The sequence below is a fragment of the Nuphar pumila genome, chromosome 13 (assembly GCF_984573655.1).
Source record: "Nuphar pumila chromosome 13, dmNupPumi1.hap1.1, whole genome shotgun sequence".
Lineage (NCBI taxonomy): Eukaryota > Viridiplantae > Streptophyta > Magnoliopsida > Nymphaeales > Nymphaeaceae > Nuphar > Nuphar pumila.
Window position 1 is genome coordinate 19888399 of NC_143261.1, and position 20402 is coordinate 19908800.

General features: G+C 35.6%; 1 protein-coding gene across 1 annotated transcript in view; it reads left to right on the top strand.

Annotated features, from left to right (window-relative positions):
• Positions 1-2697: 2697 nt before the first annotated feature.
• The window catches only part of LOC149818009 (1,4-alpha-glucan-branching enzyme 1, chloroplastic/amyloplastic-like), a 29446-nt gene continuing 11741 nt past the window's right edge, over positions 2698-20402 (top strand). The window contains exons 1-9 of the mRNA XM_089986134.1: positions 2698-2742; positions 3701-3823; positions 4001-4211; positions 4345-4414; positions 6302-6571; positions 6651-7557; positions 7927-8043; positions 8246-8308; positions 13114-13221. Coding sequence (XP_089842260.1) covers positions 2698-2742; positions 3701-3823; positions 4001-4211; positions 4345-4414; positions 6302-6571; positions 6651-7557; positions 7927-8043; positions 8246-8308; positions 13114-13221 — 1914 coding nt within the window. The remainder of the gene's footprint in view (positions 2743-3700; positions 3824-4000; positions 4212-4344; positions 4415-6301; positions 6572-6650; positions 7558-7926; positions 8044-8245; positions 8309-13113; positions 13222-20402) is intronic.

The following is a 20402-nucleotide window of genomic DNA, read 5'->3' on the forward strand; positions in this document are numbered from 1 at the left end:
AAGAAAGTTCGCATAAGAGAGAAAATTTGTATAAAGTCCATTTTTTTTTAAACTTTAAAATGAATTAAAAAGATATTTTTGTGAATTATTATAGTTAATTCATTAGAAGTTTTTTTTCTGAAAACTTATCGGTTGACTAATCAGCAAATTCATTATCGATAATATTTCAACATTTATTCAAGTTATTTAATGTTTAATTGAAAAAATTATGAGATCTTTGCAGAGTATTTGGGTCGACCCAAATGGATATGAAAAGAGTTTAGACTTGGATCAGGGTTTGGACCGGACCTATAAGAGATTTGGATCCATTCAAGACCCAAATAGATCTCCTCTAATGTAAAAAGTATTTTAGATCCATTTAGAAAATAGATTGGATCCTATTAAGAAAATAAGATATTGAATCTACTTTAAGACTCAATTAGATCTCATTATGTAAATTAACATTTGGAGATCCAATTGGAATCCGATAAGTAAATAAGGCTTTTGAATCTATTTGAGACCTAAATGGATCTCATGAAGGTAAAGTGAATTTGTTTGGATCTGAATTTAATTTGAGACCCAAATAGATCCTACTTAAGAAAACAAGATTTGGATTCACTTATGATTTAAATGAATCTTTTAGTGTACTGTGAATTTCACTAGAATATAATAAGTTTTAGATCTATCTAAATTCCTAATAGATCCTACTTAAATAAATAAAATTTAGGTTCATTTGAGACCCAACTAAATTTAATTAAAATATATATCTAAATATGTCACTCTCTATATATAATAGTTTAGATTGAGTTTGGATTTGATGAGAGCTAAATGGGTCTCACAACCAACCCAATCCAATCACTCCACCACCTAAACCCATCCTCTCAACCGAATACATCCCATCCCACCAAATCTGTTTGACCTATCGCGGTATTTGTACAACCACAGACATAAAGCGAAAACAATTTATCTTATCGCGATTTGCCTTTATGAGCTTTGTCTATGTGAAAGATATGTCCTATCGTGATTTACACAATGACTGATTCATAAAAGGCGAAAAAGAAAAACAATAAACACATTGACTCAATGTTTAGACTTCGTAAAGTACAAATCGAGGTAACTTCATAAATACAAATCGATTTACATCATTAGTGTACATGTTTACTTCTTCAGGTGCGTCATTAGTATAAATGTTCACTTCTCCATAACTTTTCAATGATTGAGATACATTATCTTCACTGCAACCAGATGATAAACTCACCACTGTCATACGCAAAATATCAAATTGTGTTAGCCAACACATACGTTTACTACGATTTATTCAAGATGCATATAACAACGGATACAAATTAGTTAAGCAAGTCAAAGAAACGATTGAATGAATCACAGTATAAAAGCAACAACTATTTGTTATTTGCTTATACTATGCATCGAATTGTTATTACCATGATAATAAAAGAAATGATTTATCATAGATGTGTGTTGACGATAGCGATTCACGTGACAACGATTTAATTATATCTACGATGTTGTGAAGCGATTTCTATAGAAATCGCTAAATGAGCAGCGATTTGAATATGTAAATCGGCACCGCAAGCGCGCAATAATATAAATTTTGCATGCACATGTTTTAAAATCATACTATAAATATCTTATAAATCGACACTAGAAAATACATAATATCTTACAAATCAATATACATATCACATAATATATTACAAATCGATACGACAATTCAACATAATAGCTTACAAATCGATATTAACAAACAAAACAATATCTCACAAATCGGTATTATGTTACTATAATCGTGTTTTACAATGCATTGCATATACTGAGTGAATGAACGATACCGGATAGAGTAGAGACCCTTCCTCGCCTTTGTAACCAAACATTCTTGTCAACAGGTCCCAATGTCCTATAAATATATTTAATTTTCCAACCGTTGAAAAGGCAACATCCACCTACAATAACAAAACAATGCCTTAATGGCACTCACGATGACATACGTTCTTCAACAATAGCATGATGATATGAAAAGATACTTACAATGCCTTAATTTCACTTGTTCGAATGTTTGTGCGTTATTGTTTTTTTTCATACTACCTAACGAAAACGAAAAAGAAAAGAAGACTGTAAAAAGAGATGGTCGATAAATCCTCCTATAATGTCCACCAATGATCAAACTAGTTGATTGATTTATAGTTATCTTCACGAGCTAGGAACGAACCTAAGAATGTTTTGTAATACAAGGCAGAAACGAGAAGAGGACAATGTATGGTAACACAAGCCAGAACTTGCATTGGCGGGAATGTGAACCTGCATTGGCTGGAATGTGCAAAGCTATTTAGACATCAAGCTGACATTAATTTTAAAGGAGAACGTTTCCATCACAGACATATCTATCTTTTTTTTATAGGTTATTTATATTATAAAATCATCATGAGTAACTAACGAATTTGTCTTTGGGGGAAAAGACACAACCTGCAATCACAAGGAAAGAATCATAAAAGCTTGCCGATGTGACGTACTTTGTAGAGAGATTGACAGAGAGGTTATGAAAAAGCAAAGTGAGAAACAGCACGAGAGGGTTGAAGAATACCAACGCGAACACGGAAAGAAGCAAGTGGGACTCTCATATAAGAGGAGGAGGACGGAGATGATGATGGTGACAACTCCCTCTGAAGAACCCCTCCCCCTTCTCACATCGGAAAGAGAATAATGTACTGCTCTACTGCTGTTCCACAGGCCACATTTTTTCTGAATGTAAGTTCACTTTTCCTTCATCTCTAATGTCGTGAGTCGTAATGTATATTTAAACATGTAGTGAGTGTATGGGTAAGCATTATTCTCTTCCCTGAGTTCATCCTCCTCTTGCCATCTATTTCCTTGCTTTTTTTTCAAACTTTTTATTCATTTAACTGAAGGATCAGCATGTTAGTAGAGCCACTGGAGTCTGGAATAGATTGTGGGATTTTTGTAGCATCATCACTAATGGCAGAAAACCCCAGTTTCCCGACCTGATGCCATCTAGCTCTGCACCAGGTGGTCTACCATGACTCCTGTGTTCTGAAAATCCTTTACTGTATACATCTATTTTCTTATTTTAGGTTATTTTTCAATTGGTATCATCCCATTAATTTTGAAGCGTACAGAATGGAGGCATATTGATGCAAAAAAAGAAGGATTGTATGGGAAATGACCTGGTTGCAGGGTCTTTACATTGTGAAAATGAGGCTCAAGTATGTGATACGTTACACACATAAAGTAAATCTCAGAATTGGAATTTTAATTTTGCTTAATGAAGGCAATGTGTGTGTGTGTGAGGGAGGGAGGGAGGGAGGGATTGGTCACTCCTAATCTTAATGACAAATATCAGTGATTTTTCAGTGATAAATACACACATCTCCCGATTTAGATTAAGCAAAAACTATTTGTAATATCGAAAACTAAAACTGTCTATTCCTTGTATACACTATAAGGTGTTAGGAGAGACCAACTACCACACACACACACACACACACACACACGCACGCATATATATATATATATATATATATATATATATATATATATATATATATATATATATATATATATATATATATATATATATATATATATATATATATATATATATAAGCACGCAAAACCCTAAGTACAAGTTGCAGTTCATTGGGATTATATACTGATCATTTTAAAGCTTTTGATTTTTCATTGACAGAAATCCAGGGGAGAGAAACCTGCTTTAAAAGTCAGTCCAGTATGGAAAGCTGATATATTGAGGAATTTCTTCGGCTACAATTCTTTCCAGTTCTGTCAGAGCTTGCATTCATCATGGAAAAAGGTAACTGTCATTTTCTATAAGGACATGGACTTTAATGACAGCAAAAGACTTGCGAACTATTAAAATGATGATATGTTTCAAGTCGTGATATTTTTCCTGCATAAATATCTAGATTCTAGACTGATGCCTTAATGTCCTCTGTGTTTTCTATTTCTTTTTCTTTATGTGTACTGAAAGGATGAGAATGATTTTGCAAGATCTACTTGTACTAAAGATGATGGATTGATAGCTACAGTTGTTGAAGACGATTCTGAGATTCTCAGTATCTTGGATATGGATCCAGCTTTGAGACCATATAAAAATCATTTGAAATACAGATCAAGAAGGTATCTAGAACAAAAGAAGCTGATAGAAAAGTACGAAGGAAGTCTTGACGAATTTGCCAAAGGTCATTTTGGTTTTTGGAATCTGTATATCTAATTTTCATCTTTAGGAAGTTAGGTGTCAGTAAGAATGAAATGCCAGTCATGAATGTGCTAAGATAAGAAACATAACTGGATTTCTGTTCTTTCTGGATGTAGGGTATTTAAAGTTTGGATTCAACATGGAAGAAGATTGTATAGTTTACCGCGAGTGGGCACCTGCTGCACAGTGGGTTACTTACCAGGCTTGCAATTTCCACCTTAGACAATTCTGTTTCAATTGCTGCTTACTATGCGTCATTCCTGCTTTGCTTATTTTCAAATGATGTAAAAATATTTTATGATACACCCACAATATCCAAGGTTAATATGATATGTGCCATCATGGATATGGGACATGTTTTTGCCCTTGTGAGATTGAAACATTGCTCTTCTTACTGTCATCTGGGTTATATATGGACACTAAGTTTCCTATGATCTCCAACTTCCACTTCTCATCAAGGCTACAATAATTTTGTTTTCTCTTTTTATGCTAATCTGGAATAGTTCAAACAATCTCCCATAGTTATTCTGTATAATATTTGCTAAGTAATCTTGGTTTCTTTGTTTATGATATTTATCCCTTTTGTTATTGCTCAGTTAATTGTCTTTTCATCTATCTTAATATTATTGATTAACACCTATAATGCCTGTACTTTTTGTTGTCCAAAGTGATACCTGACAAACATCCGTGTTTGACTGCTTATCCTTGATTAGTACAATGCAATCAACTTTTTCTGTGTTATCTTTTCCTATAAATTGGCACCATGACTGGTTCTTTGTTGGTTTTTGACAACAATGACAACAACAATGGGAACAATAATACCATTATCACAAATGCAAAATAATGAAGCAATTATTTATACAAGAATTGTTAAATTAAGGCTATAGAAATTAGTGGCGAGTTCAGTAATTCTTATGGTTAGTACGCAACATCTTTATGTTGAAGCTGTTAAAATGTCTACTTATATGCATGGTTTGTGTAAAGGCTTTTGTGATTTTTTTTTCACACATGTTCTTTATTGTCTTATGTTTGTTGGGGTATTTTTGTCTTTTGACCTTCTGTTGTTGTCTTTTGCCTTTTTTCGCATTATCTTTTCCCAAAGGAGTCTTTATAGTTCCTTTGTAATGGGAATGCACTCTTTTCACTCTTGGCTAGTTTATGGTATTTGAGGGGGGTGATCCTTGTGTTCTACTTCCATTTGTTTGGATAATCATCCCAACAAATTTATTTATTTGCTATGAGTTAGTTTCTGTTTCCACCTTTGCAGAATTGATGACATTGGATGCTGATGTTAGTAGATGACATTGTGTCCAAAAACTGTAGAATTTCTCAAAAACTTCTAAAAATCATTATAATGCCTCTTATGGTTATGATCAAGAACATGTTTTGAATTTTTGTGGTTTTAACACTAAATTGTGAAATATCGAAGCCTTTTATGGCTGGTTGTAGTTTTATAATTAGAGACATGAAATCTCTTCGTAAGTTAACTATTTTGGTTAAAGGTGATAATTTCAAGTTCCTGCTGAATTCATTGTTTCATTTACTGTAGCTGTTAAGTGTTAATGTTTTCTATATTCATCCATGAGATCTAAATGTGTGTGAACAGCTTCCATCTCGAGAGATTTGAAATTATTAATCTTGATTAGGATCTACTTGATATTTAATTTTGATCATTGATAGTGAAGACTGTGAAGTGGCTCTCTGAGGGTCAGTTTCATCCATTTGTCAGAATTGACTAGGTAGACCTGGCTGGGACTGATTTCCCTTAATTATCTTGCACTATTTGTCTTAGAGCCGATAAGACAGCAAAGAATTGAACCATAGAAAAAAGTAAATATCTTTTTCTATTACAAGACAACTTATGGTTACTACTCAGCTTTTCTACAAGTGAACGACTACAAAAATATATGGACCATTTCTGTCCCTTTAGTAGATAAATACAAGCAAACAAGATTATACTCTCTTTAACCATATACAGATGTCAGAATGTTAACTTTTATGATATGGAACTTTTTGAAAGAAGTGGCTACTATTTGATCCTTTCCTTGAAAAGTTTTGTTCTTTACTGTGTAGGGAAGCACAACTCATTGGAGACTTCAATGGTTGGAATGGGTCGCACCACCAAATGGAAATAAATGAATTTGGTGTTTGGACTATCAAAATACCAAACTCAGATGGTAATCCAGCAATTCCACATAATTCAAAAGTGAAGTTCCGCTTTAAGTGTGCCAATGGAGCATGGCTTGATCGAATCCCAGCCTGGATAAAATATGCAACAGTAGATCCCACTAGATTTGCAGCTGCATATGATGGAGTATATTGGGATCCACCCCCTTCGGAGAGGTTAAATTTTGTCTAGTTGTCCGTTGTGTGGCTTGCTAACTATTTTAACTTAATGTGTTTGTTTCTCATATGCCTAAAGGTATCAGTTCAAATATGCTCGACCAGCAAAGCCTTTGGCACCACGCATATATGAAGCCCATGTAGGAATGAGTAGCTCAGACCCACACATCAGCTCATACAGAGAGTTTGCGGACAATGTTCTGCCGCGTATTAAGTCAAATAACTACAATGCTGTCCAGTTGATGGCTATCATGGAACATTCCTATTACGCATCTTTTGGGTATCATGTTACAAACTTCTTTGCTGTTAGCAGTAGATCAGGAACACCCGAGGATCTTAAATATTTGATTGATAAAGCACATGGTTTAGGCTTGCAAGTATTGATGGATATTGTTCACAGCCATGCAAGTACAAATGTGACAGATGGCCTTAATGGTTATGATGTGGGCCAGAGAACACAAGAATCCTACTTTCATACAGGTGAAAGAGGTTACCATAAGCTATGGGATAGTCGTTTATTTAACTATGCAAACTGGGAAGTTCTGCGTTTTCTTCTTTCTAACTTGAGATGGTGGCTTGAGGAGTTTCAATTTGATGGGTTCCGTTTTGATGGGGTTACGTCCATGTTGTATCATCATCATGGCGTTAACATGGTATTTTCAGGAAACTATAATGAATATTTCAGTGATGCTACTGATGTGGATGCCATTGTATATCTTATGCTAGCCAATTCTCTTATCCATAATCTCAATCCTGATGCCATTGTGATTGCTGAGGATGTCTCTGGTATGCCCACACTAGGTCGACCTATTTCTGAAGGTGGAACTGGTTTTGATTATCGGTTGGCCATGGCAATCCCTGACAAGTGGATTGATTATCTAAAGAACAAAAAGGATGAACTATGGTCCATGAAGGAGATTGTCTTGTGCCTGACAAACAGAAGATACACTGAGGCATGTGTTTCATATGCTGAGAGTCATGACCAGGTATTGATAAACTTCTTATTTGGTGTGTACCTCTTTTTTTAGGCTATTAATTTGGTGAAGAAATTCGTAGAAACATCTTTATTTATACTGAACTATTGGACTGGAGAAAGTTTTGTTGTATCTCAATCTGTTTGTGAACAGTTATTCAGTATTCTGTGTCAAGCATAAGGTGAAAGACTAGAAGATATTATTTATGTAAAGTTGTATATTAATCATCAGACTTTTTGTTTTGTAATATTCAAATTGAAAAACATTTCTTCCATTTAACTTAATCGGCGTTCTCATGAAGGACATAATGCTTAGAAGATATGGAGTTTCAGTCATGGAAAATTCTTTTGAACAAGTGCAATTATTTCTGTCTATTTGCAGGCAATTGTTGGTGATAAGACCATTGCGTTTCTACTAATGGACAAGGAAATGTATACTGGAATGTCTTGCTTAGGGCCTGTCTCTCCTATTATTGATTGTGGGATTTCACTTCACAAGGTTTGGATCTTGTGGCTTTATGCCAAGGGGGATGGGGTGGGGTTGGAATTTTTCTTGTTAGCAATCTTAGATTTTATAAATTCTTCTAAAAAAAATCTTAATTTTATAAATGCTATAGTAATTTGAATTCTTTGTCACCATGGAATGTGGATCATTTCAACCATTTTTCTTGCCTATGTTTTTTTTTTCTTTTTCTTTTCAGATGATTCATTTCATAACAATGGCATTAGGAGGCGAGGGCTATCTTAATTTCATGGGCAATGAGGTAAAACAGCTGTCACTTGCATTTACCATGTGTTTCTTCATTTTTATGCTAAAGGAATTTGGTACTTTTAGCAATGCCTACATCAAGACAGGCTGCCCTGGACACTCCTACTCTATGTATAGATTATCCCTTAGTACTGCTATTTTATGTGCAATTGTAAATTTTGTTTGGTAATTAGGAGTCTTCGTCTGGTTTCCAGCTATTTTTGGACACAATTTTGGCAAGTAGCAGTGTATGACCTCCAGCAGCACCTACCTACCTACCCTACATTTTGCGTGTGTGTGTGTGTGTGTTGCTGAACAAACTTTGGCAATCTTAGGATTGATGAGCACAATGTTCAACTATAGTGATGGAAAATAATGGCTAATTTAGATCAAACTGAAAATTCAATTGTTATCATAAGCTTGATGAGTTCAGAATCAATGTCTGCTGAAAAAAAATTCATAATAATTAAAGATATGTAAATCATGTCCAAAATAACAGATGAACGCAAGAAAGGTGCACATCTGGATATTGACAGAGCAAACTATGAAAAACTCAAGGTGATCAACTGACCGAGATCAATCATGCATTGACTGAAAAATATAATGGCTGATTGCTACTTCTAATATATATGATTGTTTTCAGTCATAAACTTTATAATACTTGAACTTAATCAAACACAAATTCAATCTTTACTTAAAAGAAAATCCAGTTATGTCAGAGAGCAAAGCAAACTTAAGCTGAAGATGATCAGAGAACCAAGATCAATCATTCATAGAATCTGAAAAATATAGCAGCTGATTACTAGTTTTTTTTAACATATCATTTTTCAGTCATAAACTTTTTAATACTTGAACTTGATGTCAAACACAGATTTATTAAATCAAATTATGTAGTCAATTGAATTCAGATCTGAATGCCTGTAGTAATCTTTGGTTCTTATATACACCATTCAAGAGTGCTATCCTCTATGTCACTTCCTCTTCTCCTGAACTGGTAACGTGTCATAGTGGTCATTGAAAATCACCATTTTCAGCCTCTTCTCCACAAATCCTAGAACAGAGTTTCCTAAGGGTAACCTTGTACTAATTACAGTACCCCTCATTTTCAAATATGCTGCTAAACCTGTATGCATATCTAATCTAAGATAATGCTAAAAGTATACCTAGTGTGAATCAAAATTTAATCTAAAGATGTATGCATGTGGGTTTTGACAGCAGGGATTGAACCAAGGCCAAAACTAATTGGTTTTGAAGTTTGGATCTGATCTAGCATGAATGCTTACCAAACTCTATCCATGAGGTTTATATTGATGAACAATATGAACCCAAACTATACCATCAAAGTTCGTCTAAACCCAAAATAGGTTCATTCTAAACTGGGTGGCTGGATTGTATGAATCTAATAACTGGGTTTTAATAGGGGCTGACTACTATAATCCAGTGTTGTAAAAAGCATATAATAAAGTAATTTGGGAAGGTCTAAGATACAGGTTTATCATAACCCATCATATCGTATCATAAGATACGAGAAAAATATCTTACAATCAAATGAATCCAATTATAAATAAAAATATGTTTTTAAAATGATCACAAGAAGTACACTAATGCACATTGAGCAATAAAACTACAATATCAAGGATGCCTAAATATGGAGTAAACAAACTATGAATGAATACCTTAGCAATTAGTACATGACATCATCAATAAAAAACAACCGTGAATGTTGAATGCACCAATTTGTAAAGTGTATCCATAAGGCATAAGATTCAAATACTTAAAAATGAAAATAAGCACCATGGAAACTTGTAAAACAGATCATCAACTGTCAAACATTAACCTTAAGAGCATATTAAGTTTAGTAAGTATCAAGTAAACTGCATAAAGAAGGTTCTTAATGTCTCTTATTATCATTTTCACCAACACAATAAATGTAAAAATGAAATAATTGTGTTTCCCTTAGGATCATTTTCTTCTTGTCTTCCTTATGTGCAGTCTTACATATTCCTCATTATAAGCTATTTATTTCTGGGCTTATGGATAAGGTTAATAGGACCTTACTGAAGTCATATTTAATAAAAATAACTTGTCCAAAGTGAAAAAGAAGCTATAATGCAATGCATTCCTTTTCCCAGAGAATGGGGGGAAGCTTCTTGGATGGGAGGTCCTATCATATGGATTTATGCTACTACAATATATGATATCTGGTAGGACATAAATTTTACGTCTTTATAAGCCTCAATTTGGATCTACATATTCATAAATGGTCTGAATTAACTATTATTCATGATCCAAATCCACAATGAATTAGGTCTAAATGAATATACCTAAATCTCACTATAATGGATTCAGATGCATGTGATTTTCAGAATTAGAGCCCCAAAAGATTTGGAATATAACATTGTGACTTGTCTTAATAAGCACCAAATAAATTGGCTTGCCGAAACTTAAGATCTGCATAGTTCAAAAAGGTTTTTATGTAAGTTTTCAGAACAAACTCTTTGAAACTAAAAAAAAAAACAGAAATTGTAATATTTGACATAATTTTTAAATTCTTGCAATGAACCATGACCAATGGTGTCATTCAGTTTGGTTAAAATAAACTGGTTGAAGCTAAGTCTATATCCTGATTCCATTATTCCTTAATTAAAGCAGGGCAAATCTTTCGTTGCCCAACACATACTCTATGAGCTCAAGTATTTTTAGACTTATCAGTTGAACATTGGAAGCTTGGAGTTGATGAGAAACTGTTACGTATAAAAGCATTAAGTTTCAGCTGACATGGATCAGTGGTTGGTCATGACGTGCCCCTATGAAGTACACTGCTCTAATAGCCATTCTGTCCAATTGTCTCCCATGACATTAATGAGACAGTTAGTTGCATAGTTCTGAAGCTATTGACATTCTATTAGTTCTTATTCTCAAACTATTAAATAATATATTTAACCAAGTCGTTACAATCCTATGGGGGGTTATGCCCCAGCTTGACTATTCAAAAAAGAGAAAAAAATGCCCAAGTTGTTGTCATGAAGTGGAACGGAACCCAAGATACAACAAAATAGGAAAAAAAGGACTAAATACATAATTCATTTAGTCAAAAAAACAAACAACATATTTGAACATTCATAAGAACACAGAAATAAAATAAAATAAAATAAATAATTTTATTAATAACAAAAAATATGCAAAATTTACAATACATCCTCGCTACAAAACACTCAAGCATACACTCATATTCATACTCATCCTTGCTCAACTATACAAGAGTGAGCAATATTTAGAGGAAGACATAACAGCTAGTTTAACTAGTCAAACTAGTCGATATAGCAAATCCCAACAGCTAGTTTGACTATTCAAACTAGCCGTTAAGCAAATCCCAACGGCTAGTTTGGTCAACAAGTTTGACCAAAATCAATAAAAACAAATAAAAAAAATTTATTTAAATAATGACTAAAAATATAAGAAATAAAAATACCTATTCTACCCCTAAAAGCATACACTAAGTATACTTAGTCTTCCTAAACTAAAGATTAAATATTCATTAGGTATACCAAAGATCTACCTTGAATACAAAAAAAGAATACAAGGAATTACAAATATAAAGGAAGTACCGATAAGTATACCTCAGTAATAACACCACAATATTACATCTATCTTAACAGTCATTGCATGGATAAAAGTGCCATCAACCTGGCCATGGCTATTTTTTATGATGACAACAAATCACCCATGGATCGATAAATATATTACCAAGTTCCTCCTTGGCACATAGGTGGCTTCACCTATAGAAATAGGTAGACAAAGGTAAAATAAAGGACGAACAACCTTCACAATCAGTAAGGGTCATTTTTGTACCGCTAACTGCAACAAAGAAGAAAATATGAGTGCATGCCATTTATTGCAAGCAATTAAGCGTATTCAATGTATTATACTACAGAAAATTAAGCCCTAAAAATGTGCACATTATAAACTCCTTATTTATTTCAATCTATTAAAAAAGGGGATGTACAACCAATGATATTTTATGGAGAATGATGCTATGCATTCAGGTGTATGGGACTGATGCTTGTTGTTGACCATGTTGAGTCCAAAAACAGTAAGGTTGGTTTCATTCAAGGATAAGTCCTACTTGCACCATTTTCCCTTGCCACTAATAGGAACATGTTGCTTAAGATGGGTGCCCTATCGTAAGGAGCTGCCCAAGCATCTTCCTTGAGTCCTTGATCAGCACCATAAAATCATGTTTGGTAAAAAAATAAGCAAGGTTATGAGTAGGACTACAGAGGATGGATGATACTGCACATCTGGTTATCGGGCCATTGCTTAATGCTAAAGAATGCTATAGTACTCATGTACTGTTTTTGGTTAAACGGATGGAAACCATGAGCAATCAGTTTTTTTTATTTGAAAGCTGCAAATAAAGATTTTTATTCGTCATGTGCTGTTGTCAAATTTGCTTTGGCTACCACTCATGTATATGGGTCTCTTGATGGAATGTTTCACTTTTGGATGCTTCAGTATCCAACTTCTAGTTTCTTTTTAATTCCCATAGTCCATAACTTATCTAGGAAAAGGAAAAAAAAAGCAAACCTATTCAATTCATACCAATGTAATTTTTGTTAATGACGCATGGTTGCTTTCTGAACCATTTTAGTTAAGTCGTATTTAGCTATAGAAAAGAAAGACATGAATTATCTTGTTCTTGTCTCGTATTTTATCAAATTTTGAACAAAATATATTCTCAACTGTTTCAACAATTTAAAGTGCACCGCTCTTCCTTTATTGTGTACTATCTATTTATTTCATTATGCATGCTTCCTGCAGTTTGGTCATCCTGAATGGATCGACTTTCCAAGAGAAGGCAATGGCTGGAGTTATGAAAAATGTAGGCGACAATGGAATCTTGTGGATACAGATCATTTGAAATACAAGGTTTGAACATTTCATTGTACAGCTTGTGCTCGAAAATCTATATAAAAATATTGACCTTTGGTTATAGGATCTATTAAGAACTTCATCTAATGTAGTTGGAAACATGTAAACGAAATCTGCCAATTTCTCTATTTGGATACCATTAGATTGATTTTTAATTTGATGTATCTAATCAAATAGATGGGTGAATGATGCTTGCTTGGATGAATTAATACTGCATCAGAAAAAGCATCTGTTGCATGGTCAAATGTGCAATATTCCACTGTCAATCATCTCCAGTGGTTGCATTGCTATGAGGGAAAGTATAGTTGCAACCGTCACGGCTTGTTACTTCTTCATATTGGGGCATGATCCCTCTTGTGCCCTAAATCTTTTCAGTAATTACACCTTATTTGCACTTGTAGGCATGAAACTTAGCTAGGTTGCAGTGTCTTTCTTTGAGGAACCCAATAACCATGATATGGCCCGAGCGTTATGGACTATCCATCCATTTAGCAAAGTCAATGTTACCAGCTATTGGTATTATGATGGTGAGGTCAAGGTTTAATGGAGAAAGTAGGGAAAGATGGAAGAAAAGAGAGATCGGCTAAGGAGGGAGGCTTAGGGAAGGTCGACAATGGTGAGGGGAATGAGGGAGAGAGAAGGGAGTTAGGAAGTTGGGCTGGTTAGGGAGAGGTTAGGATGGATGAGGATAAGGGGATTCTCTCAATGAAAATTGGTTGGGAGCCTAATCTCTACTAGATGCACTAGAGGAGCTAGTTCTCACAAAGGAGCCAAATTGTATTGAAATGAACAAGATGCTTACAAGTGAGAGGGAGCACCTATTTATAACTCCAGCAATGATGTAAAAAGACCATAATGACCTCCTAACTACCCCTTAGAACCCTTCCCAAACTGCCATTGAAGGCTTTACATAATATCCACAATGCCCCCAAGCATCCGCCAAAGCCTAGTAGCCGGCCTAGGTCCAAACCAAGGGTTGAATCAGTATCAATGGACCATAATTCCACCCATGCTCCTCAATCAAGCCCTTTTCCACTAACCTGCCTTTGTATCTTTTGATGTCCCCATTTGTCTTTGACTTGAAGTTTACACTCATTTGCATTTCGCAGCTTTTTATTCTTTGGCCAATCAATTATTTCTCATCTACCAGAATATTGAAGTGCATATGCCTCTTCATCCATGTCTTAATCCATCCTTGGAGTAGGTTTTCTTGAAGCATTTGGTTGCTATATTCTTAACAGCAACTATGAATGCTTCGTGTTCTATCATGAAGTTTTCATAAGTGAGCCACTGGTCAATTGGATGTTCTTGCTGGTTGGAGGTTCATATGGCAAATTCATTTTCCTGATTGGAATTTTGTCTATATTCTTTTGCAGCTTATATTAAATATACACTTTGTTGACTTTTTGTTTGTTGATAGGGGGTGACTTGCAGTGGCCTTTTCCATTTTGGGTTCCTTATCATTCTGTAATTTCAGATTGGTGTTCTCTTCTTTCTGTTCATTACTCTAAACTGGTTATTGTGAAAGATGAAAAAGATGACAAACCCTTGAGGGTGTTTGGCAGGTTGAGCGCCTCTGTGCAGGCATGCTGAATCAGCCTGATGTTCGAATGTAAATCCATCATTTTGCTTGTGATTTGCAGAAGTCTTCCCAGAAAAACATTTTTCACTTGGCAAAAGAATAAAAACATCAACATCATTATCACTGCTATTCTTATATCTTCATCACCATGGGCTTTTACCCTTGACAGTTAAAATTTTCTTCATCGGATGCCACATTTCTTGAAATCTATAGGCAGTTTAATTCAATCATCTGCAACATTTATATTTATCTGATAGTTGTGCCTTGATGGCCAAGTTGTGACCATCACTTCTATTAATATGAAGATAGCAACCATAGCTGAAGGCCTTCAACTCACTATGACTTCGATTTGGGAATAATAGATGAAGCAAACATCTGTAATGGTGCTTCCATTCAACCATACTTTTATGGTATGTGGTCAAGATCTTGGGTGATTGCACCTTGTTCTCAAAGATAGTAAAGAAAATGAAGACAAAATCACACCTTGTTCTCAGAGACAGTGAAGCAAATGGAAAGAAAATCATAGTCACTAGCACTATAGGAATTAACATGCAACCAGTTTGAAATGAATTAATGTAACTTGAAAACTCTAGTAGGTACCCTAGACTTATACATCATGAAAAATGCAGGCCTATTGACTATCATCATCAATAAAGGGACAGAGAAATGAGTGCATTACTTCTTAGGAAAGAAGTAACTGGTACATAGTAACGAGTGCATCACTTAGAAGAAAAGGAGTCTGTGACAGGGACCCATTTAGTGTAGGACCTCAAACATTACAATGCACAATTTGAAGAAAAAGAAGGTTTTATGTTATTAAAATTGATGAGTTTGTTTGCGATTCATTTATCATCTAAAAAAATGAGTCTTTATATTAAACTAAATTTGGTAGCAAATCCTTGGAATATCTTTTCTTAACAGAGACTTTAAATTGAGGAAGACAACAGTGCCAAGTAGTCGATGTAGCTTTCTTCACATGCCCAACTTTTGGGAGCAATGATGGATTATGTGAAGATGGCTCTAATGATGGTGATCCTTGTTCTAGGGTGTTTATGTTATTACTAGATGATTACTGGTTAATTGGTGGTCACATGTAGGGATTAGTCATCCTTTTAGTAATGGTAACTTTGAAGTTTGTTTATGTATGTCACATAAATAGAAGAAAGCATACTCTATGCGTATTACTCTTTATGTTACATAAATGGAATAAGGCTCACCTCTTATGTCACACATACTCCATTTTGACTCCCGTTTTGTATCCCTTTATATGCAAGTCATATAGGAAACTTCATAAAAATGGCCATATCCCCATATCCTCAGCCATATCCATGTGACATAGCATACTTCAAGCTTAGGTAGCCCTTTTTTGAGTTATGGCGAGCACAACGATATTCCGACCAAACTTAGGCTAGGTGTGAACTTCAATATGGCTGGGTCCAAAGATTATTAACCTAGTAATGGGATCTAGATTAAGTTAGGCTAGACAGAAATGAGTACGACCTGTCTAAAAGTCTAGATTCAACAATCAATAGCCAGATGCAATAGTCTAGATGGTCTAGGTTAGAGGAGGGTTCTATTTATAGCTCGTCTAAGAGAAATCTGTGGATCTCAGGATCCAAACACAGGTACGCCATGCAGGAAATGGCTTCTGATTGGTAAAATTCCTGGACACATTTGTATGATTGCTTGAACTGATGCACTGTATGATTTATTGGTTGGTTTTAAGACAGGTTTAGGGTTTGGAAGGTGATCGACCACGAGAACTAGAGGTTAAGGAAAGTTATTTTAGTGATAACCTCCTTGTGTGAAATCAAGTCCAGAAGGCAAGATCTAGCTTGGGAACAACTTAGGTTGTTACCGACCGTTTTTGGTGACAAAGTAAATCATCGTCAAACTCTTTAGTGACAAACAAGACAATGGTGATAACCCAAGATGTTGTCAAAGAATCCTGGATTGATGTTTGAAGTTTGAGCCGTTTGACTTGTTTTAAACATAACTTCTGGTCTTGGTGTCAGTTTTGACTTTTGAGTGATTCATGTTGCATTGGAAAGTTGACACCTAATTTAATTATTCTTTTAGATGCAAACCTTAAACACAACTTTTTAGTGGTCACAAATGCATTGAAAGTGTGATCTACCTTCTTTTGGATCTGAAACACTATGTTTTTGGAAAATGATCTAAATACCCGGTTCCCTTGATGTCCATTGGTCCAAATTGGGCTGTCTACAAGCATTTTGCTTGAGATTGAGCCAAAATTAAGTCTTTAGGAGTGCATGACTGGCATTTGACAAACTAGGATGTAGAGCTTAGGAGCCTATTTCATCTGTGGAAGCGTAAGGCATGCATGTCAGAAACTGGTTAGTAATGTTTAATGTCTACAATCATAGTCTGAACTTTTACTTATGCCATTGATGGAACTGAGAGAAAAAATCGTTGTCTTTAAATATATCATCAGCCTTATCTTACTCATCATATACTAAGAAGGTAAAAAGTTGCAGGCCGTTGCCCATAGAAAGCTACTTTCCACAGAAGTTCCCTTCACCAAATCAGACAAGGGCCTTTTTCCTTCTATTAACTGTGAACAGACATGTAGCCCATATATCCCCCACAGAGTTCTGTCCAGATATTTCAAAGGTCAAACTGGGGTTGCATGTGTATCTTACCAACATGGATGAAACGTGGTGCAATAACAAATATTTTCTTTAGAAACTGTTAACATGGGTTTACATGGAATGGAAGAAGATGGTTAGCAGGGAAAAAGGCAGGAAGGGCCATTTCAGGGGCCATTTGTCAGAAATATCAACCTGCAAGAGACAAAAGAGAGGTAAAGAGAGAAGAGAGGAGTTGGCGGCAAATAGGGTTTTCCCTTTTTCTTTTATTGTTTATATGTATTGTACAAAGTATAACATTACACAAGTAATAAAAGTAAATTACAATATGCCACTCCCCTCTTGGGGAGCACACACATCCCGAGGTGGACCCTTGGAATGTGGTGCGGGTCGGATCCATGATCCAAAACTAACAGCCTCCCTCAAGTTGAGTATGATCTTTGATCATGCTCAACTTGCCCTTGAGTGCCCAAAAATGATGAGTGAATATTCCCTTGGTAAAGATGTCAGCAACTTGCATATCTGACCGAACATATGCAGGTTCAATTTCTTTTTCTTCCACCTTTTGTCTAACAAAGTGTTGATCGATCTCGATATGCTTCGTGCGACAATGGGGGATGGGATTGAATGCAATATTAATAGCACTCTGATTATCGCAAAGAAGCATAGAGGACAAAATCGGTTCTTGTAATTCTTGCAGTAGATGTCTCACCCATGTAACATTGGCTGTTCCGGCTGCCATTGCACGATACTCTGCTTCAGTACTAGATCGCGCCACTGCCTTTTGCTTCTTGCTACTCCACGCTACAATATTATTGTCGATAAGAATGCAATACCCCGAAACTGATCTGCGCTCGTCAGGGTCACCAGCCCAGTCCGCGTCTGTGTAAGTGAATAGTCGATGCCTTGACCTATAAGTTGTGTCCTTGATATACATCAAGCCATCTCCAATCGTACCCTTCAAATACCGTAGGATCCTCTTCACACCTTCCATATGTACATCTGTAGGAGCATGCATAAACTGGGAAGCCTGATTGACAAAATATGCAATGTCAGGCCTAGTGAATGTTAAGTATTGTAACATCCCTACAACTCGCCGATACAAAGTAGGATCATGATGAGTGGTGCCTTCTTTAGCACTTAGCTTATGATTTAAAAGACAAGGTGTGCTAATTGGTTTACAATTCTCCATCCCTGTAGCAAGTAAAATATCAATAGTGTACTTATGTTGGCTCAATGTAATAGTCTCATGTCGACTATCAACTTCCACACCCAAAAAATATCGCAAGGGACCCAAGTCTTTCATCTTGAATTTAGCCATCAACATAGACTTAACCCAAGATATGTGAACTTCATCACTCCCGGTGATAATGATGTCATCGACATATATAAGCACCCAAGTAGTAACTGAATCACTCTTGAACATGAACAAGGAATGGTCCAGAACACTTTTAGTGAACCCATGACGCTGGATTTTCGTGGAAAAACTTTCAAACCAAGATCGAGAAGCTTGTTTCAAGCCATAAAGAGAGCGTCGAAGCTTACGTACCCAATTGGATGAATCATGCATGCTATAACCAGGTGGCTACTCTATGTAAACTTCTTCCTTTAGTTCACCATGCAGAAATGCATTTTTAACATCAAGTTGACTGAGAGTCCATCCATGTTGTAATGCCAATGCAATGACAATCTTGATGGTGCCCAATTTTACTACTGGGCTGAACGTTTCATCGTAGTCATGCCCATACTGCTGTGTGAAGCCTCGTGCAACCAGACGAGCCTTATAACGCTCAACACTGCCATCTGGTTTGTGCTTGATCTTGTACACCCATTTGGATCCTACAACATTCTTGTTGTCTGGCCTTGGTACAATCTCCCATGTATTGCATTCATGCAATGCTTCCATTTCCTCATTCATGGCCTCTACCTAGGCACAAGAATGTACAACCTCATGAAAAGAGGAAGGTTCTGTTTCTTTAGACACTCTGGTTAGAAATGTTTGGAAATCCAAAGAGAAATTGTTATAACTTACCCAACGGTCTATAGGGTGTCTAATCCGAGTGGAACGTCGTAGAGAAATCTCATCATTGACTGGATGAGCCTTACGAGAACAAACAACACCAGAGAAACGTGAGGATGGTGTTGTAGGAGGAATGTCTTCTATATGCGGTTCCACATCGGAAGTATGAGGTTCATTGTCTGTCAATAAAGATGAATCCACATAAGGTAATGAATCATATAAAAGTGAGTCACTGAGCCAAGGATCATAACTGTCCTATGTATCTGTGGAAGACGAACCCAAAATGTCAAAATTTTTGTCATGAAAAACAACATTTCTAGATACCCGAATTTTGCCTGTATGAGGATCATAACACCTATATCCCTTATAATCATCTGCATGCCCAAGAAACTTGCACTGTACAGCTTTGTCTTGAAACTTATTTCTCAATGAATGATCAACATGAACATAACATACACAACCAAAAGGATGTAGGTCTTCATATGATGGATGACAATTATAAAGAACATAATACGGAGAATTATTTTCAAGGATGGTCATGGGCAACCTGTTGATAACGTAAACAACTGTATGGAAAGCCTCTGTCCAAAGAGAGAAAGGAATACCTACAATGTGCATCATGCTCAAGGCTGTTTCAACAATATGCCTGTGTTTTCTCTCAGCTACCCCATTTTGTTGAGGAGTATAAGGACAAGAAATGTTACGTGTGATGCCATGCTCCTTCAAATATTCACTAAAATCATGAGATATGTATTCTCCCCCCCTATCACACTGGAAATAGACAACATTGGTATTGAATTGATTTTGGACTAGTGCATGAAACTGTTTGAACAACTTGAAAACCTCATGTTTGTTTTTCATGAAGTAAATCCAACTAAAACGAGTGTAAGAGTCAAGAAAAAGCACATAATATCGAGATCCAGAAAGAGAAGCAATGGGCGCAGGACCCCAAACATCTGAGCATATA